Below are 27307 nucleotides of genomic sequence, written 5' to 3' on the forward strand. Positions count from 1 at the left end.
ATCTTGTCAAAAATAAGGTGATGATGAGTTACAGCCCAGATAGCATGGTAACATTGATTCAGTGCAAAGTTTTGATAGAATAGAATTATTCACGATTAAAGACGTTCCCAATGCGCTAAGCAGCGCAACATCGATTGCAGCTTTTGAAAGGGAACAGACAAATCACATGTCAAAAACAGACTGATTTTTTAGATCACACATTTATGTTGGGTTGAACACGAGTTACATAAATGCTAATAAACATGAATACAGTTTGATATAGTAAACGATATTGTTTTGTGGTGCTCTTTTATTAAAGGTTTTATGCATTGTCAGTTAACAGAAACCAATTAAATAACAAAATGTCCATTTCTTATCCTGGCTGTTTAGAAACTAATGAATGAATGAGGAATTTATATAGCGCTACTATTTACTACTGTACACACCATCACATCAGGTTTCGATCTCATTCACAACCTGGATGATTCAACAGCAGCCACAGTGAAACAGCGCCAACTATAGGTGGAGAAGAGATATTTGACTGTGACTAACTTACACAGAAGAGATTTTGTTGCTCAGCACATAAAGATGAACTACATAACTGTGATCACAGACTGTGTTGATGTGGTTTCTCCACTGTATGGATCTTCATGTGTATCTTTAGGTGACTTTTATTAGTGAAACTCTTCCTGCACTGATCACAAGTGTGTGGCTTCTCTCCAGTGTGGATCCTCGCATGTCTTTTCAGATGTTCTGACCGTTTGAATCTCTTGTCACAGTGTGAACACTTGTAAGGTTTTTCTCCAGTGTGAACTCTCTGGTGCCGTTTTAAATGTTCAGCTGTAGTAAAAGTCTCCTCACACTCAAAGCACATGTACTCTCTTACACCAGTGTGAGTTTTCTGATGTCTTTGTAAAGATTTCAGCAGCGAAAAACTCTTTCCACACACAGAACATGAATGTGGCTTCTCCTTCGTATGAACTGTCAGGTGTGTCTTCAGGTTTGATGCCAAAAGAAATGTTTTGCCACACTGATCACATGAGAACGACTCTCCAGTGTGAACTCTCATGTGAATCTCCCGATTTTGTTTGCTTGTGAAACTCTTTCCACATTGATTACATGAGAACGGCTTCTCTCCAGTGTGGATCCTCATGTGAATCTCAAGACTATGCTTGGCTGTGAAACTCTTTCCACACTGATCACATGTGAAAGGCTTCTCTCCGGTGTGAACTCTCATATGAATCACCCGATTTTGTTTGCATGTGAACCTCTTTCCACACTGATCACATGAGAACGACTTCTCTCCAGTGTGAACTCTCATGTGAATCTCCCGATTTTGTTTGCTTGTGAAACTCTTTCCACATTGATCACAAGAGAATGGCTTCTCTCCGGTGTGAACTCTCATGTGACGCTCAAGATTTTGTTTTTTTGTGAAACTCTTTCCGCATTGATTACATGTGAATGGGTTCTCTCCAGTGTGGATCCTCATGTGAATCTCAAGGCTATGTTTGGCTGTGAAACTCTTTCCACACTGAGTGCAGGTGAACGGCTTCTCTCCGGTGTGAACTCTCATGTGAATCTCCCGATTTTGTTTGCATGTGAAACTCTTTCCACATTGATCACATGAGAACGGCTTCTCTCCGGTGTGAACTCTCATGTGAATCTCCCGATTTTGTTTGCATGTGAAACTCTTTCCAAACTGATTACATGAGAACGACTTCTCTCCAGTGTGAACTCTCATGTGAATCTCCCGATTTTGTTTGCTTGTGAAACTCTTTCCACATTGATTACATGAGAACGGCTTCTCTCCGGTGTGAACTCTCATGTGAATCTCCCGATTTTGTTTGCTTGTGAAACTCTTTCCACATTGATTACATGTGAACGGCTTCTCTCCGGTGTGAACTCTCATGTGAATCTCAAGATCATGTTTGTCTGTGAAACTCTTTCCACACTGAGTGCAGGTGAAAGATTTCTTGGCTCTTGTTTTCTTTAAAAAAATATTTTTAGTCTTTGAGCGACTCAAAAGTTGTTCTCCAGGTTTGACATGATGTTTCTCCTCCACTTCTCTCAGTTCTTCGCTCTCCTTCACTTCACTCAGTTCTTCACTCTCCTCCTTCACTTCACTCAGTTCTTCTCTCTCCTCCTTCACTTCTCTCAGTTCTTCACTCTCCTCCTTCACTTCACTCAGTTCTTCTCTCTCCTCCTTCACTTCTCTCAGTTCTTCACTCTCCTCCTTCACTTCACTCAGTTCTTCACTCTCCTCCTTCACTTCTCTCAGTTCTTCACTCTCCTCCTTCACTTCACTCAGTTCTTCTCTCTCCTCCTTCACTTCACTCAGTTCTTCACTCTCCTCCTTCACTACCATCAGATCTGAAATGAAAGAAAAAAAGTTTAATTGCATTTTCAGTAAATCAAAATTCAAAGAGAGAAATATGATTATAAACTGAAAGAACATAAAGTGAGCCATGTGCCTGAAAATCTCCATGAATGAGGAACATATGAACATAAACATTATTGGTACAAATCCCATGTTTCTGTCAAGAGAACTATTAAAATATTTGATCAATGACACAATTATCGTCTCCGGTTACTTTCGTAACCTCGGTTCCCTGAAAGGCAAGGAACGAGACATTACGGATGTCGTATATGGGAACTCCTCTAATCCTTCACTTTCGCTGAAATCTTATAGGCTAATGCCAGCAGAGCTGGCCAATTGACGCAAAATATGCAAATACTGAAACCTCGTAGCAGTAATAAGCAAGTGCAGCGTCAATTACCTTCAGAATCGAACAAGAATGCTAAATCAATAGCGAACACGGCGGCGAGTGTAATGTCTTGTTCCTTGCCTTTCAGGGAACAGAGGTTACGAAAGTAACCGGAGACGTTCCCTATCAAGGCTACGGAACTTCGACATTACGGATGTCGTATATGGGAACTGTATAGAATCCCGCCGTGGCAGCCAAACAACCACTGACAACAGACCCAATACCAAGACCACCCACCCCAGTATGCGAGCATCCGATAGGCCAACATTGAACAATAGCGAACCTCTAACCTCTGATAGGCCCAAAGGGACCAATCACAAGCTCACAAAACACTGCCAGAATTTGCATATCCCGAGCAGTATAACCGGGGGAAGTTTGCACTGTCGAAACAGGGCAATAACAACAGTAAGAGAAGGGCAACGCATAGCGGTGACAACAGTACAAACACACAAATAGCACACAGAACAACTCATAAGCAAAGCGCAGAGCAGCTCTATTCAATGCTGTGTGTGCAATCAACTCACCGAAAGCACTCGAGACGCTACAGAGGGCAAATCCAACTTGTAAAACCTGGCAAACGTGTTCTGAGAAGACCAGCCAGCCGCAAGACATAAATCCTGAATAGACATACCCTTAGTCCAAGCCCACGAGGAGGCAATCGCTCTAGTCGAATGGGCCTTGACGTTAAGGGGGCATTCCTGCCCCAGGCAATCATAAGCCAAAACAATAGCGTCCACAATCCAGTGAGCAAGCCTCTGTTTAGAGACCCCCCATCCCTTGTTGCACCCACCAAAGCACACAAACAGCTGGTCCGATTGTCGAAAAGCGGCCGAGCGAGAAATGTATTCTCGGAGCGCTCTGACTGGGCAAATAGCACTCTGAGCAACCGAATCCTGAGAGGTTGATGGCTCAGTGGAAAGGGCAGGCAGAGAAACAATCTGCGCTCTGAACGGGGTATTGAGCGACTTAGGAACGTAACCCGGCCTCGGTCTGAGAATTACATTGCAGTTTCCCGGTCCAAAGCGAATACAATCTTCACTTACAGAGAAAGCCTGTAAATCACCAACCCGCTTCACTGAAGCGAGAAGCAGTGCTGTTTTAAACGATAGCTCCTTAATGGCAATCGAAGCTAAGGGCTCGAAAGGCGGTCGCGACAAAGCCTCCAAGACCAACGTTAAATCCCACGGCGACACCGAAGGCGGCCGTGCAGGGCATAATCTCCAAGCTCCCTTGAGGAACCGTGTCACGACGCATGTCTACCGATAGACTGTCCGTCAATAGGGGGGTGAAACGCGGCAATAGCGGCCACATATACCTTCAGAGTGGATGGTAGGCTCCCTTCATCCATCCTGTACTGAAGGAAGCGTAGAATATCCGACACAGAGCAGTTCGCTGGGTCTATACCGACATCCTGACACCATTTCGAGAACACACCCCACTTCAGAGCATACAGGCGCCTGGTGGACGGGGCTCACGCCTCCGCGATGGTATTCAAAACTCGCGAGTGCAGCGCGTCCCGCCCGCTCAGCTACCCTGCAGCGGCCACACATGGAGGCTCCACAGCCCGGGGTTGGGATGCCAGATCGTTCCGGTGGCCTGAGACAGAAGGTCCTTCCTGAGCGGAATCTCCCATGGCTGTCCTGCCAGTAACTCTACCAAATCCGCGAACCAGGGCTGATTCGGCCAGTTCGGGGCTACCAGAGTCACCGCCGCCTTCTCCTCCCTGATTTTGCAAGACACCATGGGCAAAATTTTTACCGGAGGAAAAGTATAGAGACCGACTCTCGGCCATCGCGCAGTCAGCGCGTCCACCTCCCGGGGGGAATGAGACAGCGAGAAGAAAATCTGACAATGCGACTTCTCACTCGTCGCAAAGAGGTCGACCTCCGCTCTGCCGAAACAATTCCATATCAGCTGAACCGTCCCGGGGTGAAGCCTCCACTCCGCTTGGGGAATCCCACTTCTCGAGAGCATATCCGCCCCGCGATTCAGAACGCCGGGGATGTGAGCCGCTCTCAGCGAGAGGAAAAACCGGTCCGCCCACAGCAGAAGGGATTCTGCCTGCCTGAATAGGGCTCTGGAATGTACACCGCCTTGGCGATTTATGTACGAGACCACGGAAGTGTTGTCGGTCCGAATCAGCACATGCTGCTGCTCCAGCCGAGACCGGAAAGCTTTGAGAGCTAGAGAGACCGCTTCTAGTTGCAAACGAATTATGTGCCACTCCATCTGATCCCTGACCACCGACCCGAGGCGGGCTTTCCCAAGCAGACGGCTCCCCATCGGGTGGACGAAGCGTCCGTCAGGACCTCCACGCGCCGTGTCACTACGCCCATAAGGATGCCTGAGCTGAAGAGATCTGGGTTCCTCCACGGGGCCAGGGCGCAGGCGCATCCGCAGGTGACCATAATGCGCTTGTGGCCAGAATACCACTCGCTCGGGAGAACGCGTGCTTTTAGCCAGTGTTGCAGCGGTCTCATATGCAGCAGCCCCAGATGACACACCGAAGAAGCCGCTGCCATCCGTCCCAGCAGCCTCTGAAACTCTTTCAGTGGGACGAGCCTGCCAGGTCTGAAGAGACCGAGAGAAGAACTCAGAGCCTCCGCTCGCTCGGGGGAGAGGCGCGCTCTCATTCTCACTGAATCCAAACACACTCCCAGGAATGATGTCTGGCTCGGTGTGAGCACACTTTTCTGGACGTTCACTCTCAAACCGAGCATTTGAGACATGTCCGCGCAGAGGTCGCAGGACCCTCCGTCCCTGAGGGCTGACTCAGCATGGGCCAGCCCCATACACGCGACGCAGAACAGGTGCGCGTCGGGGGGCACGATGGGGCCCGAGTACAGCTTGCAGGTAGTTGCCATCGGATGCAGGAGACAGTGCAAGTATCTCGGCGCAACTTCAACGACGGCGAAATAATCCTAAAGTTGTTAGTGGAGTATCAGCTTTCTAGCACACGATTTGAGCGTGAAGAGAGAGATTCTGAAGGTAATTGACGCTGCACTTGCTTATTACTGCTACGAGGTTTCAGTATTTGCATATTTTGCGTCAATTGGCCAGCTCTGCTGGCGTTAGCCTAGAAGATTTCAGCGAAAGTGAAGGATGAGAGGAGTTCCCATATACGACATCCGTAATGTCGAAGTTCCGTAGCCTTGATAGGGAACTAATGTAATAAAAACATTAAACATATACAACAGTTCCATAACGTTTTCAATTCAAGAACTGTTTTTCTTTTTCATCTTAACTGTTGTTTATTATAACAGATGACATCATAAACAGCAGGAGATTTAATAGGCTACATACAAAATAATCTATTTTGTACTGTATGTACAAAAAAAGGTTTTAAAAAAGTGAATGAAAAAAGTTGTTAAAAATTTGTTTATTGTTATGAAAAATGCACATAAAATATTTGTAGATGAAATATGGGTAACACCTCAAGTATGGGGAACACATTCACTATTAACTACAACTTTTGACTCAATAAACTCCTAATTTACTTCTTATTAATAGTAAGTGAGGTGTTTTTTTAGCGTTTAAGTTTAGGTATGGCATGGGATTAAGGGATGTAGAATATGGCCATGCAGGATATGGCATTAATATGTATTTTACAAAAAACAAATCTCTCTAAAACTGTGAGAAAATCAACGCAATGAATCTAAACAAGCAGTGTTACAATTTTGAGGTTGATATTTCAACAATGAGCTTCCACTAGATGAAATGTACCATTTAATCTTTTTTAATTATGTCCATGATTTGTGTGTGTTCACAAAGCAAATGGCCAAACCTTTACCAATTGAAGGATTGTTTGTTTCTAATTCACTTTAGTCAGATGTATTTGTAACCTTTATCAACTGGGTTAAGATTATTAGAAGGCCGACATGCTAACATCGCTGTTGAAGAACTGTGCTACACTACTACCTTCAATAAACTCTTCTCCCCATGAGAACTCTGGTCAACAGGGTTTTTCCTGCATTTAATTTTTTTTGGCGGCCACCAAAGCTAATTTTTGTCCCACCAAAGTCTTATTTGATTGGTGAGTAATGTAGATGAACTGCTGCGCTTGTGACAGGGCGCATGTTTAACTGAAAGAACAAGTAGAGAGAGAACACCACAAAAGTCTCCGATAACACCAGTAAAAGTCGCTAGATTTGTCGCTAGTCGCTTTTGACAAAAAAAGTCGCCAGGAGGATGATTTGTTTGAGTTATAATAGTCCAACCACTTGCATTTCAACATGGGGGGAATGTTCGTGTTTTTTTTTCTTTCTCTCCCATTCTGTAGCCTACTCGAGCCCCCCCGGGAGAGTGTCCGCACCCCACCGGTTGAGAACCACTCATATTGTAAAGTGTTTCAAACAAATAATTTACTCAGAAGACTTCTTAAAATAAGAACGTAAGTGTGCTAACCCACTTTTTTTTAGTAAGAGTAGCCTACATGGTTAGCAAGATTTAGCCTTAATTAAACTACAGTATTTACAATTGAATTTTATTCATGACTATTAGTTAAATTGAAAAGAGGGCAAGAAAGGATGACTGTGTCTGTCGGCCACCACCGAAGACCATTTTTGACCCAGGAAAAACCCTGGTTAAGCTTACTTATTTGATGTATTAAGAGAAATCGAATACATCGGTGAGCCCACAAATAACCACTCGACCACATATAAAGAAAGTTTGGTGTCTAGTGATGGGGAGTCGCTCTCCTCCTCACTGGAATGTGCTTGAAATCTGAGGAGAGACTCGGAGACTCTTCTGGCTAGTGTTCTTTAGTGACAGGAAAACCGATAAATAGGTTATGTTTACATCACTGTCAGCCATTCTGGGATTCTGAAAAGCTTTTTTACTTAATACAGTTTACTGTTTATTAGAGCTGGGTAAAAAATTATTGATTTTCGCAAGAATCCCAAGAATCGATTAGTCCATCCTGTTTTCAGTTGATGAATGAACGGAACATTGTAGCGCACATCCCATCCAATAAATCAACAATAATCTTTATGCTTTTTTACTTTTGATATGAAACAAAGTCTACGGTTTGAAATTACGTCTATTTTATTCCAAAATTCTAAAAATATAAACCGTTTTGGCGCTGTTTAATGTGGCGTGACAGAAGCACACATGAACTGATCATCTCCTAATAATATTCTTTAATACCAGTTACAGCTCAAAATAAACATGAATGGACATATGTAATAAGATACAATAAAACTCATCTAAACACATAACATGTCTCATGTAATCGCTTAATTAGTGTTTCAACCACGGAAAGACATCTTGTAAACAATGTCATGTAACATCACATCTACCTCAGAAAACCATATTCCATCCCCCATCACACTCTAGGTGGATTGAAGACGCCTTGTATTTCATCAAACTTGAAATAAGTCCAGTGCATCGTTCTCTAAAATTTGGAAGCCCTTTTTAGCATACGTACAGACGCTGCAATATTTAATGTCTGATTAACCCTTTCCATTCCAGATAGTACTTTGTAATTTTACATTGATGTTTAGAATTCAGTTTTAAGTGCACTTAATACTTTGTTGGTCTGTCTCAGTATTTCTGTTTTCCATTGTTATCTGCTGATGACGATGTATTTATATTTATTTTACTACTACCTTTTTTTGTTTTTACTTTTTGTCCTTTACCTTTTTTGTTATTATTATTACTTATTTATACCCATTTATTTATTTGTTTGGTTGTTTACTTATTTTCTTTAAACCCTGTGTGTATCATAAAATTATAAATAAATCATACACAAAATAAAACTATATTCAGTGCCCATAACTCGTTAGTCAGCTAGAAAAATGAATTCTAGAGAGGAGCATTTTGATAAATATATGCACCACATTACATATGCATTATAATTTTTAATGTTCGATATTTAATGCATGTTTGAATCAATCAGTAAAGTTTTGTAAAGTTAGTATAACTTTATTATTATAAAAAACATCCTTGAATGTAATTTAAGTGTTTGTATACAAATCAGTAAATTTTAACCTTCAATATTATAGTAATGCAGTACAAACTGACTTCCATGTATAGTTTACAGCATTACTTGAGAGATTTTCTTTCCTTGAGTTTATCAAACCTTCATTTACTGACCACTTGTGGTAAACAAACAAGAAAGAAAATGTTCTTCTATTTCATAGTTTACCTGTTTGTCTAAATGTGATGAAGTGCTTGAATGTTTCTAACATGAATGTTCTTCAGCATCATGAATGAACTAAGAATAAACACCAACCTCTTTGTTCTTCAGGATCTTCAGTGTGTTTCATTCTGCAGGTTCTGGATCACTCGTGTTCTCACTGTCCTCTTTAATAAACTCAGTCTTGGCAGATTTCAGCTCTTCCTGATGCTTTCATGCTCGTCTTCACTTGTAGCTGATGGGAATTTACAGCATTTATTGGAGAATTGCTGTGGGAGGAGCTTCACTGATGATGTGATTGCAGTGGGAGGAGCTTCACTGATGATGTGATAGCTGTGGGAGGAGCTGATCTGCAAAAATCAAAGTTATCTGTTACTGAGTTTGTTTTAATATTAAATGACACATCTTAGCATTTATGTCTTTATCTCTGTATAAAACCAACAATTACCCTCAGTATATTCACACCAATGAAATGAGCTTCAAGTGTCAATTTACAGGAGATCTGAAGACATCAGCATAATAAATGAGGTGAAAACAGGAACTATTGTCATGAAATAAAGAGTGTTTTCAGCAGATCTGTTAATATTGATGACCCTCAGACTATCAACACTCATTCAACAAGCCATTCAGGATCATCAGCAGATCATCTCACTTTATTCTGAGTGTTTGCTGTTAGAAACACATTATTTGAGTCAGGATACATGATAAAAGCCTGTAAAACTGCTCTATTGAAAGATGCTAAGTGTTATTTCTGTTATTTCAGAAAAGAAGACAGAAGACTATTTTAGAACACAGGTTAGAAGACTGTTTTTATTCTCTTCTCTGCTAGTTTTAACAAGTCTAAAAATAAATGATAATGAGTAAAATAATAAATGTATTAACACACAAACCACTGTTAATTTAACATAAAAGCAAGCAGTTACTTCGTGCATGGTCTGACATGACTGAATGCGCCCAAAGTGCGCTCCCTTAATAGTCTAATTCCTAAAAAGCTGACAGTTCATCGCAATCTCACACATCTGTTATTATCAATGCACTCTCTGATTCCGGAAAATCACCGGCAGTGTGAATGAACCAAAACCGGTTCAAATCCCGGGTCACTTTTAATCCCGGGTCCGTGTATTTTCCTGAATCTCTGTGTGAAAGGGGCTTGAAGCAGCACTATGTAGTTTTTTCAACCTTCATAATATATTTCCAAGACCCTTGAGATGGTACATCGACTTACAATCGGTTGAATGACACGTCTGCCATAGCCTGACGGTGTCTGTATCGCTTTTACTGGCACTATGTAACTTCGGGAACTACAAAATTCAACTGCTTTACGGCATACCTCACTTCCCCCACTTCCTCAAACTCTGACAAGCGAGGAGCGGGGGTGCCCGACCGATGCTGACCTGCCGTCATGCTGTTGGACATTCTTGAAAGTAAATAATACATGATTAGACGGACAAAATAATCTTTCAGGATGACTATCCTAATGTTTGCGGCTGATAGTCATGTCTGTTTATTTATTTTTCTGGTGAAAGTGTCTTGCCTCAGGCTATAATGCAAATCGATTTTTCAAATTTGCAGATTCATCTATGGTAGCTTGATATAATATTGACGATATGGCTATTACCTGCACACAAACATTAAATTGAATTAGCATATCCATTATGTAAAACAGTAGCCAATAGCTGTAATGACGCTGGCTTGTAAACGTGAGCTACGTGATCTTTTGGCATTTGAAAAAAAATGCTTGTCAACTATGCATGTGTATCCCCTCGTGTAACCATGACAGAGTTTACGACAGTAGTAGAAGACAATACTGTTTCCCAACTGTAGGGGGACCCTGAGAGCTAAAGTTAAAAGTTACATAATGTTGCTTTAAGTCAGTGTTACTCAATGCGCGGCTTCATTTGTGGCTCGTATGGCGGTAAATAATACAGTGATATGATCAAGCAGTCACTACAGATATTTCATAAAAACATTTATAAAGAAGTAGGACTATAACATAACCCATTAAAAACTCAAAGTGTCAGCTCTATTTTCAAATAATTTTGATCGGATTGAAAGGGGTGGTTTATCGAGAGAACATGTTCACTTGATCGATTGAAAACCGAAACTGAAAGGACGCCGTCCGTCGCGGTGAACGCGCTGTTCTTCTGATGAATAAAGTGTCGTATAAACGAGTGTCACGTCGTGTCACGGCATAACGGTTCATCACAGTCTCCAAATTATGACCAGAATTTGATATTAAGTCTGCTGTTTAAAACAAATAAAGAACCAATGTAGGAAAATGGTTATTACGCGACAACAGCCGGAAACTTTGTATATTTGTGCAGTGTGCGAATGTCAAAAAACCTATTCCCAATTTGAATCGTTTGACTTATAAACGTGCACATCACCCCGATCATGCATCATATCACGATGTTAAGCATTCATGTAAACTACAATACATTCAGATTAATCAATCACAATGAATTCAGACCGCTTGAAACAAAAGTTGTGCATGTAAACATATCTTGTCTAACAAGTTGCCAGCTATGGCGGTATTTCCAGCTCTAAACGCCGCATGTGCTCTTGGATGATTAGATACATGAGGGGCTAATGTAGAAAAAAATAACTTAATGTCATTCTGGGATGAATCTATTCTGGAAATCCTGCTTTTTTTGTCATTAAGGGAAATCATCTTGTCTCAGTTACAAATTTGACTGATAAATCATTAAAAAATATATTTTTATTGCATTGCATATTGAATGTTCAGGGGTGACATTAATAAACAGACATGGTATTTATGACTGGATGTAACTTTTTATACTTTCCTGTAAAAGTCCTACTGACTTTGTCCTATCAGTGCGGCTCTCATGAAAAAAATAGTGAAGACCACTGCTTTAAGTGAACTCACTCAGAGGCCCACACAGAAGAAAAGAGTTGAAAAAGTCTTTTTCTTTTTTCTTTTTTTAACACAAAAAGTATTCTCGTCGCTTGATAAACTTATGGTTGAGCCACTGTAGCATGTATTTTAAACTTTGCCTTTACTAACTTTCTGTGCCGGCAAGTTTCAATAACAGAGAAGCCTATGGATGAGTGAGACAGCTCTCAGATTTCATCAAACATATCTTAATTTGTGTCCCGAAGATTAATGAAAGTCTTACGGGTTGGAACAACATAAGGGTGAGTAATTACTGACAGAATTTACATTTTTGGGTGAACTAACCTTTTAATTGTTCAGTTGAGGTTTATTTGTGTACTCTATTACTCAAGTCTCTTATTGCACTATATTGTGGCTGCACACAGTGTTTTTAAAGGACTACTTAGATTGAGAATAAGTTACTGTTGCACTTTTTGGCTAAATAATATATTAGGCTACTGTCAAATGTATGTCAGATAATACAAATATTATAGTTCACTGTATGTATTCGTTCATGTTTAATCTATATATTCTGACGACAGATAGTTTTGTAGAGTGTGTGTGTGTGTGTGTGTGAGAGAGAGAGAGAGAGAGAGAGAGAGAGAGAGAGAGAGAGAGAGAGAGAGAGAGAGAGAGAGAGAGAGAGAGAGAGTGTGTGTGTGTGTGTGTGTGTGTGTGTGTGTGTGTGTGTGTGTGTGTGTGTGTGTGTGTGTGTGTGTGTGTGAGTGCTGATCAAATAATCCCTTCGAGGATTGTAATATTGAATTTAAAAGCTTGTATGACCTCAATTGTATTTGCGTGTTGTACCATAAACAGTAGCATTAGCATAGCATTTACCAATAACAGCGTATATAAAAGGAATGAGACATCTACAAAAAAACATACCTTTCTGAAACGTCCTGTAACAGCCGTTCGTGCACAAGTTCTGCTCGATTCCTCTCCACTAATATTCTCTAAAACACTAAAGTCTGATTCGGGCTGAAATTGATAAGGCAATAATGACGCCTGTGTTTACAATACACCGGAGCACATGCAACTACTGTTATGGTAACGGGCGTGACGTTTCCGGACAGCGTGACTAGGCGGTTAGCGAATCACAACACACTGGGTCAAGCCGACCAATCAGAGCCCGTCGTGTATTTCTGAGGGAGAGGCTTATAACCAGGAAATCATCAGACCGGTTTACGAGAAGGGACACAGCGTGTAGAATAAAGGTAAACTATATGGGATTTTTTTTTTAATGAAGCATGAACACATGTTAGACTGCATCCCATAAACACAATCAAGCCTTCGAAAAACAGAGATGCAGAAAACACTATAATTTTGTAAGTCTTGAAGGCAGTACTAATTTGAACCAATGGGATCAAAAAGCAGTTGAAGGAGAATGAGCATTTAGTTATCTGACTCTAATATAAGTAATTTGACCCCTTGAAAGTTATTATTGTTTTTTAACCTCAAGGTAATTTAAGGCTTTCTTGGATCTGAGAGAAAAATATAGAATTTAACCAGAATTAAGCAAGTTAAAATCACTTTAGCTTTTAACATTATCAGTAATAAGGGGGCTTATTCTCAATGCCTTTAGAGCAGGCAAAGTTGTTTATTACGTCATGTTTAAATAAACAGACAGCACAATAGAACAACATAGGCTAAAGGCTACTATATAGAAAAACTGACTTTTCTTCTTATACCCTGAGCAAGGCGTTGTTAAACATGAGTGGAATACCAACACCAAAACCACTGGCAGGGAACCAGAAGACCATAAACCTGAAGGCAAATGGCTGGTGATTAAGAGAGCGAGAAGTACTTTAACATATGTTTCAGTATCTCGATTGTACATTAGGATTAATATCTCTATTAAGTTCAGCACAATTCTGTTCAGTTTACAAGCTGTCGGATGAGACAAAACATGTTAGAACACTCTAGTAGATCAATAGTATGTAGTGGGAATAAGGGTGTGTGTCCTGTGTAGCAAATGGCACAGATGTGTGTTAGAGGTGTAAGAGACACAAGAGTCCTCAATCTGCATAATGACGATTCCCTCGCATCTGATTCACAGCATTAGCATACTGAGATGATGAAGGCCATTATCCCACATTAAATTCACATATAACTTTTAAACTGATAACTGTTGTACTAGGGAAGTAAATAGTTCTACCCATTTCACGTCAATAGTTCCTGTTTTCACCTCATTTATTATGCTGATGTCTTCAGATCTCCTGTAAATTGGCACTTTAAGCTCATTTCACTGGTCTAAGACTAAGGGTATCTGTTGGTTACAAATATGTAGCTACGTTTTTCTGTGCAATATCCTGTGCAATCAAGTCCTTGTAATTCGCTTCAACCTTTCCGACCTTCATGAAAGACTATTTTATGTTAGGTTCGAGTGGTGTGTGTGTGTGTGTGTGAGTGAGTGAGTCTGTGATTAAAAAGTAAGTACAGAATCGATCCAGAATAGTTGGAGAGTTAATCGTGATGCATCCGAGTATCAATTTTTTTCCCCCATCCTTAATATTAATGAAGAAGCAGGATAATGTTCAGGTTAGTAATAAAATAAGTTGTGAATTAGAATCAGTTACTTTACAATAGACAGACAAACAGGCTTAGATGTGATATTTAGTACAAACACAAACTCAGTAACTGTCTGATATATTTTTGATTTTGGTAGATCAGCTCCTCCCACACTGGAATTCATCATCAGTGAAGCTCCTCCCACAACAATCACATCATCAGTGAAGCTCCTCCCACATTCATTCACCAATAAATGCTGTAAATTCCCATCAGCTACAAGTGAAGACGAGCATGAAAGCATCAGGAAGAGCTGAAATCTGCAAAGACTGAGTTTATTAAAGAGGACAGTGAGAACACGAGTGATCCAGAACCTGCAGAATGAAACACACTGAAGATCCTGAAGAACAAAGAGGTTGGTGTTTATTCTTCATTCATTCATGATGCTGAAGAACATTCATGTTAGAAACATTGAACATTAAACTATGAAATGATTAAAAATGTTCAAGAAGTTATTCATATTTATTGAGATGATTCTTCTTATAATAACTTTGGTATCCGGTCAACACTGTACAGTTTGTGTAAAAACTGAGACAATGGATTGAGATTATTTTCTTGTCTTCCCATCATGCAGTAGAAAGAGCCCAGATGATGTCACTTCCTGGGTGTCACAATTTTAAGAAATGCTCTGTTTTTGAAAGGAGGAAATCATGTCAGAAGTAACAGGGATGAGAGAAACATGTTGGACACATATAATATACTAATACAAAATTGTTAAAATTAGAACAAATTAAAGCTACGCTCAGTCTAGACTTTCAGCTTGTGAAGTTTCTACGGCCACTGTACCCAGATAGCAAAATTGTGTTGGCCCAGATCCGGCCCACATCTGGCACTTGTGGAAAGATGATCTGGCCCACATGCAGCGTGGAATGAAGGCCCTTGGACGGACCACTCCTGTTTGCCAGATCTGGGCCACAAGCAGCCCATAGCAATGCCACATGTCAGCCAAGAGTAAAGAAATAGGCAAGGCAAGGCAAGGCAAGTTTATTTATATAGCACATTTCATACACAATGGTAATTCAAAGTGCTTTACATAGAAGAAATTAAAATAATCAAAAGAAATCAGAATAATTAAAACAGTTTAGAATAAAAGATAAAATACAGAAATCAGAATAATTAAAACATAAAGTAAAATACAGTGCAAACAGTCGGACGAACAGTGGCACAGTGCTCATTCAGTAAATGCACAGCTAAACAGATGTGTTTTGAGTCTGGATTTGAATGTGGCTACTGTAGGAGCACATCTGATCTCTTCTGGAAGCTGGTTCCAGCTGCGGCTGGCATAGTAGCTAAAAGCAGACTCGCCATGCTTAGAGTGAACCCTTGGTATTTCTAGCCGATGTGATCCTAATGATCTGAGTGATCTGTTGGGTTTATATTCACTGAGCATATCTGCAATGTATTGAGGTCCTAGGCCATTGAATGATTTATATACCAGTAATAATACTTTAAAATCAATCCTAAATGTAACTGGCAGCCAGTGTAAAGACCTGAGGACTGGTGTGATGTGTTCATATTTTCTGGTTCTGCTCAGAATCCTAGCAGCAGCGTTCTGTATGAGCTGCAACTGTCTTATGGTCTTTTTGGGAAGGCCAGTGAGAAGTCCATTACAATAATCCACCCTACTGGTGATGAAAGCATGCACAAGTTTTTCTAAGTCTTGACTGGAAACAAAGCATCTAATTCTTGCAATATTTTTCAGGTGATAATATGCTGATTTAGTTATTGCTTTGACATGACTACTGAAACTAAGGTCTGACTCCAGAGACACACCCAGATTCCTGACTTGATTTTTAGTTGTTTGACCCCTAGACTGAAGGTATGCGTTCACCTTGAGAACTTCATCTTTGTTTCCAAACGCAATGACTTCAGTTTTGTCTTTGTTTAACTGAAGAAAGTTTTGGCACATCCAATTGTTTACTTCATCAATGCATTGGCAAAGGGAGTCAATGGGGCTGTAATCGTTAGGCGATAGGGCTAAGTAGAGCTGTGTGTCGTCTGCATAGCTATGGTAAGCGATTTGGTTCTTTCTCATTATTTGGCTCATTGGGAGCATGTACAGGTTGAATAGGAGTGGCGCAAGAATTGAGCCTTGAGGGACTCCGCATGTCATGGATGTCCACTCAGACTTATGGTCTCCTATACTCACATAATAACCTCTGCCTCCTAAGTATGACCTGAACCATTTTAGGACTATCCCAGAAAGCCCGACCCAGTTTTCCAGCCTGTCAAGAAGTATTTTGTGATCGACAGTGTCAAATGCAGCACTGAGGTCGAGTAGTACCAGCACTGATAATTTGCCTGTATCAGTATTTAAGCGAATATCATTTATTATCTTTATGAGCGCGGTCTCTGTACTGTGGTGCGGTCGGAAACCAGATTGAAAATGGTCAAAGTATCCATTCGAGCTTAAGAATTTGTTCAGCTGATTGAAGACAACTTTTTCAATGATCTTGCCTATGAAAGGAAGATTTGAGATCGGTCTATAGTTGTTTAATATGGTCTTATCCAGATTGCTCTTTTTCAGGAGGGGCTTGACAACAGCAGTTTTCAGGGAGGTCGGAAAACTCCCAGAGAGAGGTGAGGCATTTACCACTTCTAGGAGATCTGCTTCTAAGCTGTGTAACACATTTTTGAAAAAAGATGTGGGAAGTGCATCAAGGGCGCAGGTTGATGTTTTTAGTTGCTGTACGGTTTCTTCCAAAATTTTGCCATCAATTTCTTCGAAATCAGACATAGTGGCTACTTTCTCGTCCTGTTGTCTGATCTGCCTGACCCCAGCGCAACTCAAGGATGAGCTGATCACCTTTCTGATATTATTAATTTTCTCAGAGAAGAAAGAAGCAAACTCACTGCACTTTCTCACTGAGAGCATTTCACTGGGAATCTGGCTTGGGGGGTTTGTCAGTCTCTCTACAGTAGCAAAAAGAGTGCGCGTGTTGTTTATATTGCTGTTTATAATATTCGAGAAAAAAGTCTGTCTAGCTTTGCTTAGTTCCTTATTGAAAGCATGGATGCTGTCTTTGTAGATGTTATAATGGACTACAAGTTTTGTCTTCCGCCACATGCGCTCTGCTTTTCTGCATTGTCTTTTCATATTTTGCACTGCTGTTGAGTTTCTCCAAGGTGCTTTTTGTCTGCCACTCTTCTTCCTGACTTTCACAGGAGCAATATCATCAATTACACTCTTAACTTTTGAGTTAAAAGAATCAAGGAGAAAATCAACAGAGTCAGCAGATATGCTTGGTGTTAAAGATATAGCCTTCATAAATAGTACACTAGTGTTCTCATTTAAGCATCTCTTCTTGACAGACACAGATCTAGCTTCAATGGCAGGAGAGATCAATATATCAAAGAAAATACAAAAATGATCAGACAGTGCTACATCCTTAATAACAATTGATGAAATGTTTAGACCCTTACTGATAAGTAAATCTAGAGTGTGTCCACGATTATGTGTGGCTCCATGTACATGCTGAGTCAGATCAAAAGTTTTTAAAACAGTTTTGATTTCTTTTGCCATATTGTTCTCTGCATTATCTATGTGAATGTTAAAATCTCCAGCAATGGCAAAGCAGTCAAACTCTGAGGAAATAGAACTTAACAGTTCTGTTAAGTTCTCAGCAAAAGCTGGAGAGTATTTAGGAGGCCTGTAAACAATGATAAGTAAAATGCGTGGAGCACCTTTTAACACAATACCCAGATATTCGAAAGACGGGTAATTCCCAAATGATATTTGCTTACATTGATAGACATCTTTATAAAGAGCAGCTAAACCTCCGCCTCTTCTGACAGCTCTGCAGACACTCATAAAAGTAAAGTTAGGAGGGGCTGTTTCATTGAGGACTGTTGCACTGCAACTTTCTTCTAGCCAAGTTTCATTTAGCAACATGAAATCCAGGTTGTATGTGGTTATTAAGTCATTGACTAAAAGTGATTTATTTTTAAGTGAGCGGATGTTTAAAAGTGCTAACTTAACAGTCTTACTTTTTGTCCCCACAGCAATCTTGGTATGTCGTGTAATAGGCACCAGATTAGATGGGTTTGCTGTACGGCTTTTGAAGGCCTTAGACTTTCTATCATGTAATTGAACAGCAATAGAAAAAGATACAGGCACACTGGGTTCCCGCTTGTTCTGTAAACATTTGAGAAAGTTATTGTTATCATAGCGGGGACCCGACACATATCACTGAGAGCTGGTATCAGTTGTTTTTGGTTCACCTCGAGCCGCCGGAGGAGGGTGTGGGCCCTGGCGCTGTGGCAGAGGCCGAAGAGCTCTCACAGGAGGAGGGGGAGGGCGAGCTGGGCCCGTAGGCTTTGGTGGTTGTGGGGCCTGGCGTTTTTTGGTTGGTATCTGGGGGCTCGCAGCAAAAGAGTGGGATAGTCTAGTTCCAGCGTGCACCAGTTGTTCCATTTTCTCTGAGAAGCACAGAAGTGGAGATGCTGGAGAGAGTGATAATGTTTCCAGTGAGAGTGATTTTTGCTCTGGTGTTATTGGAGGCTGTAATATGCTGTCCTGGTTTCCCTGGCTGTTTTCCAGAAAGTCGTCCTTGGGTGCTGTATATTGGAGCAGTGCTGGTATGTCACAGTCTGTCTGTGGTGAGCTCTGTGGGCAGGGCTCAGCTGAGATTGTGTCCGTGAGCAGAGGTTGTTGTGGCTGAGTGGTGTTATCACTGTCCTTGTGTGATGTGTCAACCGCATGTCCATTCAGGGGCTGAAGTGAAATCCTGTGGTCATTCATACTGTATCCAGGTGTGTGTGTGCCATTCAGGTTGAGTGGATTGGCACACATTGCAGAAGGATGACGGAGGGAGAAGTAGATATTGTCCTTTAGCACTCTTGAACCAAGTTTGTTTGGGTGGTGGCCATTCTGTTGAAACAGTTGCCTCTGACTCCAGAAAAGATTGAAGTTGTCAATAAAGTTCACTCCTTTTATATTGCAGGTTTTTTGCAGCCATGTATTAAGCCCAAGCAACCGTGAAAACCTGTTTGTTCCTCTTGCTGGGAGTGGTCCACTGATGAATGTTTGAACTAAATAAACCAGAACTGGACCTTATCTGAGCCACAACATCTGGGAATATTAAATATGGAGTCATCTCAGCCTTAACAAGCATAATCACTGAAAGTCATGTCAAGTCAAGTCACTTTCATTAATATAACGCTTTTAACAATATAGATTGTTTCATAGCAGCTTTACAGTGAAAATAGGAAATTAATGCATTTAATTCAAATTAAATTAGCATTTGCTTCACAGGACATATGCTTTCAACTACATACTGTTTATTTACACATGTGCTCTAACATGTAACTATGCCATCATGTTTGGTCTCATCTGACATCTTATAAACTGAAATGAATGGTAGTGAACTTGATAGAGAGGGTATAAGAAGGAAAGGTAACTGTTGATCTTGGAGAAAGGCCTAATACTATGTGAAAGGCTTTAACGGCCTCGTCTGCACAACAGTGCATGATTTGTTACAACTAAGTTTTCTATACAGTATGTTGTTCCATTCTACTGTCTGTATATTTAAACATGTAACTGATTTCATTACACGAGCGTAGATGTTAAAACTTCATGCTGATTTGTACTCGGCTTTCGCCAAGATAAGCACCAACTAAGACATAGCTTTACAGTAACCTATGCTTCATCCATTTACGCTTCTTTCCATATGGTGATGTAAATCTCCATCTGTCTAGTATTAACACGCGTCAGCACACACAACGGCAACAAACACAGTGCGGTCCCCCCATAACAACCGTCTGGATTGAGCGGAGGAGGGAACCTCTCTAGGGTCTTCAAGTGGGCACCTTCCGTCCTCAGTGTTTCGTCGACTAGCCCACAACACCTCAAGAGGGCTCGACAGTGACTCTGGCGTCCCAGAGTCACCCCCCTCCGCCCCCCACTCAACTCAGTCCAGCTTACTGACCTCTACTTCCCTCTTGCTGCTGAGACCTAACCACAATCTCACAATCTCTCCGCAACCCAACCATACGCGCCAACCCATTTGACTAAGGCTGTCGAGCCCCACTGGTGCAGTTTCAGTGGCAACGGTTCCGTATGGCATACCACCTACCACAAAACACAATATCTGCCCAACCACCCGTCATTCACGCAATATACACAGGAACATAATGACTGTATATACTATACAACCTATACAAATAAACCAACAGACTCTTTTCAAGTTTTCAAGAAACCGTAGAATGGCGGCCTGTAAACAGCCAGCTAGAATCTTTCCGTCTCAACCACAGCCAGTTGCTCCTTGCTGCTGCTTCAGATAAGTTCTTTACTGTGCGACGCAACTCTTGGGCACTAAATCCGACATCTCTGAGGAACCGGGTTGTAGAGTGTGGCACAAAACCTCGACATCCCACTTCCACTGGATAAACCTGGACTCGCTGTTCTGCTTCAGTGGCCAGGTGAGCATACCGCAGCTTCTTCCTCTCATATGGCTCATCTACCGCATCCTCCCATGGCACTGTTAACTCTATCAGTTGAACAATGCGTGCTGATCCAGACCAAAAAACAATATCTGGTCGTAGGTTAGTGGTGGCAATCTCAGGTGGAAAAATAAGCCGTTGATCAAGATCAGCCAGCATCTTCCAGTCCCTAGCAGCTTCCAGTTGTCCTGGGCGAGAATTGGTGTTAGCACCTTTTCTTGGTGGTTGCTCTCCTGGGCGGAGGAATATTGTCTTCTGCATGTAATGTTTTGCTAGAACAGACGGCAACTTATTGGTCATACCACGCTTGCCTTCCAATGCTAAAGCCAAACATCGCAATACTTGGTCATGGCGCCAAGTAAACCAACCATGGCTAAGAGCCACCTTACATCCTGCAAAATGTGCCTTAATGGATCAGGTGATGAACACAAAGGACAAGAGGGATCCTCTCCTACCCAGAGGTTTAGGTTCTGCGGTGATGGGAGAACATCATATGTTGACCTAATAAGGAAACTGATCCTACTCTCTTCCATTGACCAAAGGTCTTGCCAGCCCATTTTGCGTTGTTCCACACTCTCCCATCTCATCCACTCTCCCTGATTGGCCTGGGAAATGGCCTTTATACACCTCATCCTCTCCTCCTGCTTTCGCACCTCGTTGACTACCAGCTTCCTCCTTTGAGCTGGGCCTGCCTTGTGCCATTTAGTAGGAGCTAAACTGAGCCCAAAACCCCCTCTTCCATGTTGTACCTGTCCCACGATATCCCCAATTTGAAGGTCAGCCTTTGCCTCTACTACAGATTTCTTTGCTGACCACTTTCTACCAGTTTTTACCACAGGGGCTGCCTCCCTTACACATTTGTCGCGTGACTCTGCTAAAGTCATTTCCAGTCTGACCTTGGCACACCTAAACTCCTCAGTTAAAGCACAGACTGGCAGCTGCAATACTCCTTTACTATAAAGTCCCACTCTGCTGAGGCTGCGTGGAACTCCCAACCATTTCCTGATGTATGAACTTATTAACCCTTCCAGCTTATCCACTGTTGTCAAAGAAACCTCGTACACAGTCAGTGGCCACAGCAACCTTGGCAGTAGACCAAACTGAAAGCACCAGAGTTTTAGTTTGCCTGGTAGAGCACAGCTGTTTATGCTCTTCAACCCTTCCACTGCTTGTTGTCTAACTTCTCCCACTCGAACTGTGTCCTTTAGATCCCCATCGTACCATCTCCCTAGACTCTTCACTGGCTTCTGAGAAACTGTTGGTATTGCCTCACCATTAATGAAGAATGTTTTATCTACTACCTTGCCTTTAATTATTGAGATGCTCCTTGATTTAGAGGGCTTAAATTGCATTCGTGCCCATTCAATATTATCTGTTAACTTCCCTAATAACCGATAAGTGCAGGCTACCGTTGTAGTCATGGTTGTCATGTCATCCATGTACGCTCTGATTGGTGGTAGTCGCATCCCAGAAGCCAAGCGCTCTCCTCCTACTACCCATTTTAATGCCCTAATGATTACTTCCATTGCCATGGTAAAAGCCAGTGGAGAAATGGTGCATCCTGCCATTATTCCAACCTCTAAGCATTGCCATGTAGTGCTGAATTCTGGAGTTGAGAAACTAAATTGCAAATCTCCAAAATAGGCTTTCACTAAATTTGTCATCGACATCGGTACCCTGAAAAAATCAAATGATGCCCAAAGAAGCTCATGTGGCACTGAACCATATGCATTAGCCAAATCCAGGGAATGTCACGTGGAGCTCCTTCCTCTCCTTTTTAGCTGATTGAATTCGTTGCCAGATAACACTGATGTGTTCTAAGCATCCTGAGAATCCTGGAATGCATGCTTTTTGAACTGAAGTGTCAATGAAGCCATTGTTTAATAGGTAGGTTGACAATCTCTGAGCAATAATGCTGAAGAAAATCTTGCCTTCGACGTTTAATAGTGAAATAGGGCGATTTTTTTTTTTGACTGATGCTTGTAGCATCTTTTTCTTTGGGTATAAAGACTCCACCTGCTCGGCGCCATGCTCTAGGTACAACCTGCTTTTCCCAAGCCACTTTTATCAATTTCCACAGAATTCGTAGAACTCCTGAAGCACTCTTGTACACTCTGTATGGAACTCCATTAGGCCCTGGAGAGGATGAAGCCCTTGCCTTTCTCACAACCTGCTCTATCTCTTTCCACTTAGGTGCACAGACCTCCATTTGGTATTCTGGTGGATTGACAGGTGGGATGTCTGACGGAATTGACATAGGCTCATGCCTTTTTGCATCTGTATGCGTTTCCTCCAAATATCTCTCTAGCTCAACCCTAGATGCTTTTAAAGTGCCGTTCTTCTCACTGGTGAATAACTTCTTTACGAATTTGAATGGATCTTTATAGAAATTAGCCCTCGCACGCTCCTTCTTTTTGTAGTGTTTCTGTAGTCGCTCAGCTCTGCGTAATGTTGTAAGCTTATCTTTTATGGCCCTTTGTAAGAGATTGAGTCCCTCCTTCTGACTTTGTTCCGCTCTTTTCCATTGCTTCCTCAGCTGTCTCCTTTCTCTAAATAACCCTTCAATTTTCTGCTGCCGTCTAGACAATCCAGGAGTAGTTTGTACTTTTTCCTTCCTTTTTTCCACACCAAACCTCTCACTTCCATATGCGTAAATGATGTCCCCAAATTTATCCAGCTTCTTTTCAACTGTACCAGTTAATCTTTCCAATGCAAAGCATAGATCTGTGTTTACCGTGTCCCATGCAGTTTTCTCACAAGCTCTTGGCCATCTAACTCCAGGCCTATGCCCTTTGAGGTTCTTTTCTCTCTTATGCTGGCTAGTCTGACCGGGTTCACAAGTATCAATGTGTTCATCACTAACTTTGCAAACCCTCATCTCCTCTACGACAGGGGTGCTGATATCCTGCGAGCTGTGGTTTGCTTCCTGTCGCTGGATTTCATTCGACTGACTTGACTGACTTCGTAAGAAGTACTGATCAATGCGAGGCCCTTGTCCCTTCTCCCTCAAGCATTTCATTTTCCCTTCATGAATCTTCAAACCCCTGACCGTTGTCGCCTTGCTCCAGCCACAGACACAAGCTTGGAGTTCAATGACTTTACTACCTGCAGAACCTGAACTAGTCTTTTGTGAAGTACTCTCCATACTCATATCCGTTTCCATTCCAACGTCGTTAACCATGTTGTCCAACATTGAGTCATCTTCCGCCCCTGCTCTCGCAGACTCTAGGGGTATTTTTCTCTTTAATTTCTCAGAAGCCTTGGGCGGGTGTCTCCAGCATCCTGCAAACACAGCTGGATAAATAACTTTGCCTGCTGTAAAGGCTTTGAGAATCTTTCCTTTTATTACTGATTATGTTGAAAGCTTAAGTGATGATTACTTTTGTTATCTAAACATTCAAGTTAAATCCTACGTTTTTTTCCTATCAGTTTTAAGAAAGACCTTTACCTTTAAAGAATAAGAGGTTAAAGAATAACAACAACTTTAATGGAGTCAGATTAATTATGTTGGAGTCAGATAAATATCAACAGCCTTCCGATTATTGGTTCAAAATAGCAGTGTAAGCTTCCAGCCTTACAATTGTATGCTTAATATCTGCTAACACTTTATTTTGTTGGTCCACCAACAGACATACTGCTCACTTTAAGTAACTTGGCAACTACAAGTCAACTCATTCTCCTAACCCGAACCCTAACACCTACCATAGCCTAAGAGTTTACTGACAGTCTTCTAATACTCTAATGACAGTTGGTTTATATGTATTTGAAAAGTTACTTATAGTTAGTAGAATGTCTAAAGTGGACTATCAAAATAAAGTTAATCTAATGTGATATTATCATTAAAATATGCAATTCTGCCATATTTTGACCAACTTTTATACTGATATTTAATTTTTGTTACTAAACTTTTTAATTGATTAAGGGCCGGCCACACTAGACTTATCCTTCCATAATGTTTTAGAAATAATAATTGGAATATCAGTGTACCTCATTCATGAAAAGTTTCAGGGAGGTATAATTAATTTATAAAAAGGCAAAAATACAAAATGTAAAAAGTGATTATATCAGGGCTCATATGTATGACATTTCACTAAAAATGTCTCTCTTTGAATTTTTTGATTTGCTGAAAATGCAGACCTGAGTGAAGTGAAGGAGGAGAGAGAAGAACTGAGTGAAGTGGAGGAGGAGAGTGAAGAACTGAGTGAAGTGAAGGAGGAGAGAGAAGAACTGAGTGAAGTGAAGGAGGAACATCATGTCAAACCTGGAGAAAAACCTTTGAGTCGCTCAAAGACTAAACAGACATTTTTAAAGAAAACAAGAGCCAAGAAATCTTTCACCTGCACTCAGTGTGGAAACAGTTTCACAACGAAACATAATCTTAAGAGTCACATGAGGATCCACACCGGAGAGAAGCCGCACACATGTGATCAGTGTGGAAAGAGTTTCAGACAAAAAACAAGTCTTAAGAGGCACATGAGAGTTCACACCGGAGAGAAGCCGTTCTCATGTGATCAATGCGGCAAAACATTCCCTTGGGAATCAAACCTGAAGAGACACCTGACAGTTCATACGAAGGAGAAGCCACATTCATGTTCTGTGTGTGGAAAGAGTTTTTCCCAGCTGCAATATTTACATGACCATCAGAAAACTCACACTGGTGTGAGAGAGTACATGTGCTTTGAGTGTGAGAAGACTTTTACTACAGCGAAATGTTTAAAACGGCACCAGAGCATTCACACTGGAGAAAAACCTTACAAGTGCTCACACTGCGATAAGAGATTCAGTCACTCATCAACTCTGAAAACACATGAGAGGATCCACAGCCGAGAGAAGCCGCACACGTGTGACCAGTGTGGAAAGAGTTTCACATACAAACATCATGTTGATGTGCATAGGAGAGTTCATACTGGAGAAAAGCCGTTCACATGTGATCAGTGTGGGAAGAGTTTCACGCAGTCAGCACACCTTAAAGGACACATGATGATCCACACCGGAGAGAAGTCGTTCACATGTGATCAGTGTGGCAAAACATTCCCTTGGGCATCACACCTGAAGACACACCTGACAGTTCATACGAAGGAGAAGCCACATTCATGATCTGTGTGTGGAAAGAGTTTTTCACTGCTGCCATATTTATATAGACTGAATGAATGAATGAATGAATGAAGCATTTTTATATAGCGATTTCATATGTAGCACACACAAAGCGCTTACAACCATGTCGGGGTCTCTCCTCAGCCACCACCGGTGTGCAGCATGGATGTTCAGTGTGGAAAGAATTTCTCTTTTAAAAGTCTCCTGAAGATACACATGAAGATCCATGCAGTGGAGAAAACACATATGCAGTATTTAGTTTGATCAAACTCTTCAGCTGTGTTCTTGTAACTCTTCATCTCGTCTCTCTCTGCTGTGATCATGAAATACTTGTTGCTCTACTGTAAACAGAATACTGTGAAATTTACAGTAACTTGCTGGCAGCAATTAGCAAGTAAGTAGCTGTAGTTCCTTTCACAGTATGCTTACTGTAAATTTAATCGCAGTAACTTTAAAAAATACTGTAAACTTTTTTACAGTAATAATCACAGTACTGTTTCATCACCGCAAATATTTTATTTATTATTTACTGTAATAGGGATTACTGCATTAATTTTGTGTACTGTAAAATAAAGACACTGTATTTGATAAAACCATAGCATAAAAATATATTTTTTTTCAATTCTGTGAACATTTTGTTTTGTATACAACAACACTTTTCTGAACATACAAATCAATCCTGTTTAAGCTTTATTTAATTGTTCGGTTAAAATTACAAATGTATAAAAGACAAATTAAATTATTTAAAAACAGCAGGATTTCAAACTGTAGAGTTTGGTTCCCGAACGTTGTTTTTCTCCAGAACTGTATATTTTTTTCTCCCGAACTGTATATTTCTTCTAAAACTGGACCTGAACTAGTCAACTTCCTAGGCTGGAGTCTTCTACCCTGCAGTGGAAGAAAATAAATATTAATGTAAAAGTTTATAATCAAAACAGATGGGTTGATGACTATTCTGTATATAAAACTTTGAGTGGCTAAACCAAATGTTCCAATCGACATGTAATACAATGTCCACTTCTCTATAAACCACAGCTCTTACTTAAAACAGAGGTGTCCACAATTTTTTTTAAAGGTGTCCAGATTTGATGTTGTGGACACGCCTGGGGGCCAGATACTGTCAACTCAAGCTGTTGTCATTTCCAAAAGGGAAAAATGTAGGCTAATATTATTTATATATATATATATAATATGTTTTGAAAAGTTTTTTTTTCTTGAAAATAAATCCCAAACCACAGTGGAGCTATGTATAATTTTTTTGCCTATATATATATATATGTGTGTGTGTGTGTGTGTGTGTGTGTGTGTGAGAACATACATTCACATTTATATGGTGAAATGTATGTGCAATATATGTACACAATGAAGGATAAAACTTCGTGAATATTGCATCTAATACTATTTTCGTCTTCATTTATAAATATTGTATATGTA

At 41.0% G+C, this 27307-nt stretch overlaps 2 protein-coding genes and 1 pseudogene across 4 annotated transcripts in view; 1 reads left to right on the forward strand and 2 right to left on the reverse strand.

The window, feature by feature from the left end:
• The window catches only part of LOC143714465 (uncharacterized), a 318540-nt gene extending 305729 nt beyond the window's left edge, over positions 1 to 12811 (reverse strand). The window contains exon 1 of the mRNA XM_077205689.1: positions 12659 to 12811. The gene's annotated coding sequence lies outside the window, so the exon portion shown is untranslated. The remainder of the gene's footprint in view (positions 1 to 12658) is intronic.
• Positions 182 to 27307, reverse strand: part of LOC143714394 (uncharacterized) — a 185255-nt pseudogene continuing 158129 nt past the window's right edge. Inside the window, exon 5 of the transcript XR_013195479.1 lies at positions 182 to 1558. The product of XR_013195479.1 is annotated as an uncharacterized LOC143714394 (transcript). The remainder of the gene's footprint in view (positions 1559 to 27307) is intronic.
• On the forward strand, positions 12928 to 26014 carry LOC143714466 (uncharacterized). Of its 2 annotated transcripts, none has more exons than XM_077205690.1 (3): positions 12928 to 12987; positions 14439 to 14693; positions 24915 to 26014. In XM_077205690.1, exons 2-3 carry the CDS (start codon positions 14660 to 14662, stop codon positions 25874 to 25876), a joined length of 996 nt encoding a protein of 331 aa, XP_077061805.1. In that variant the 5' UTR covers positions 12928 to 12987; positions 14439 to 14659; the 3' UTR covers positions 25877 to 26014. The 2 variants fall into 2 exon arrangements, with proteins under 2 accessions (XP_077061805.1, XP_077061806.1); XM_077205691.1 differs by having other exon boundaries at positions 12941 to 12987; positions 14444 to 14693; positions 24915 to 26007.

The sequence above is a fragment of the Siphateles boraxobius genome, unplaced genomic scaffold, assembly GCF_051911475.1.
Source record: "Siphateles boraxobius isolate OS27281-9 unplaced genomic scaffold, OSU_SipBor_1 54, whole genome shotgun sequence".
In the NCBI taxonomy this organism is placed as follows: domain Eukaryota; kingdom Metazoa; phylum Chordata; class Actinopteri; order Cypriniformes; family Leuciscidae; genus Siphateles; species Siphateles boraxobius.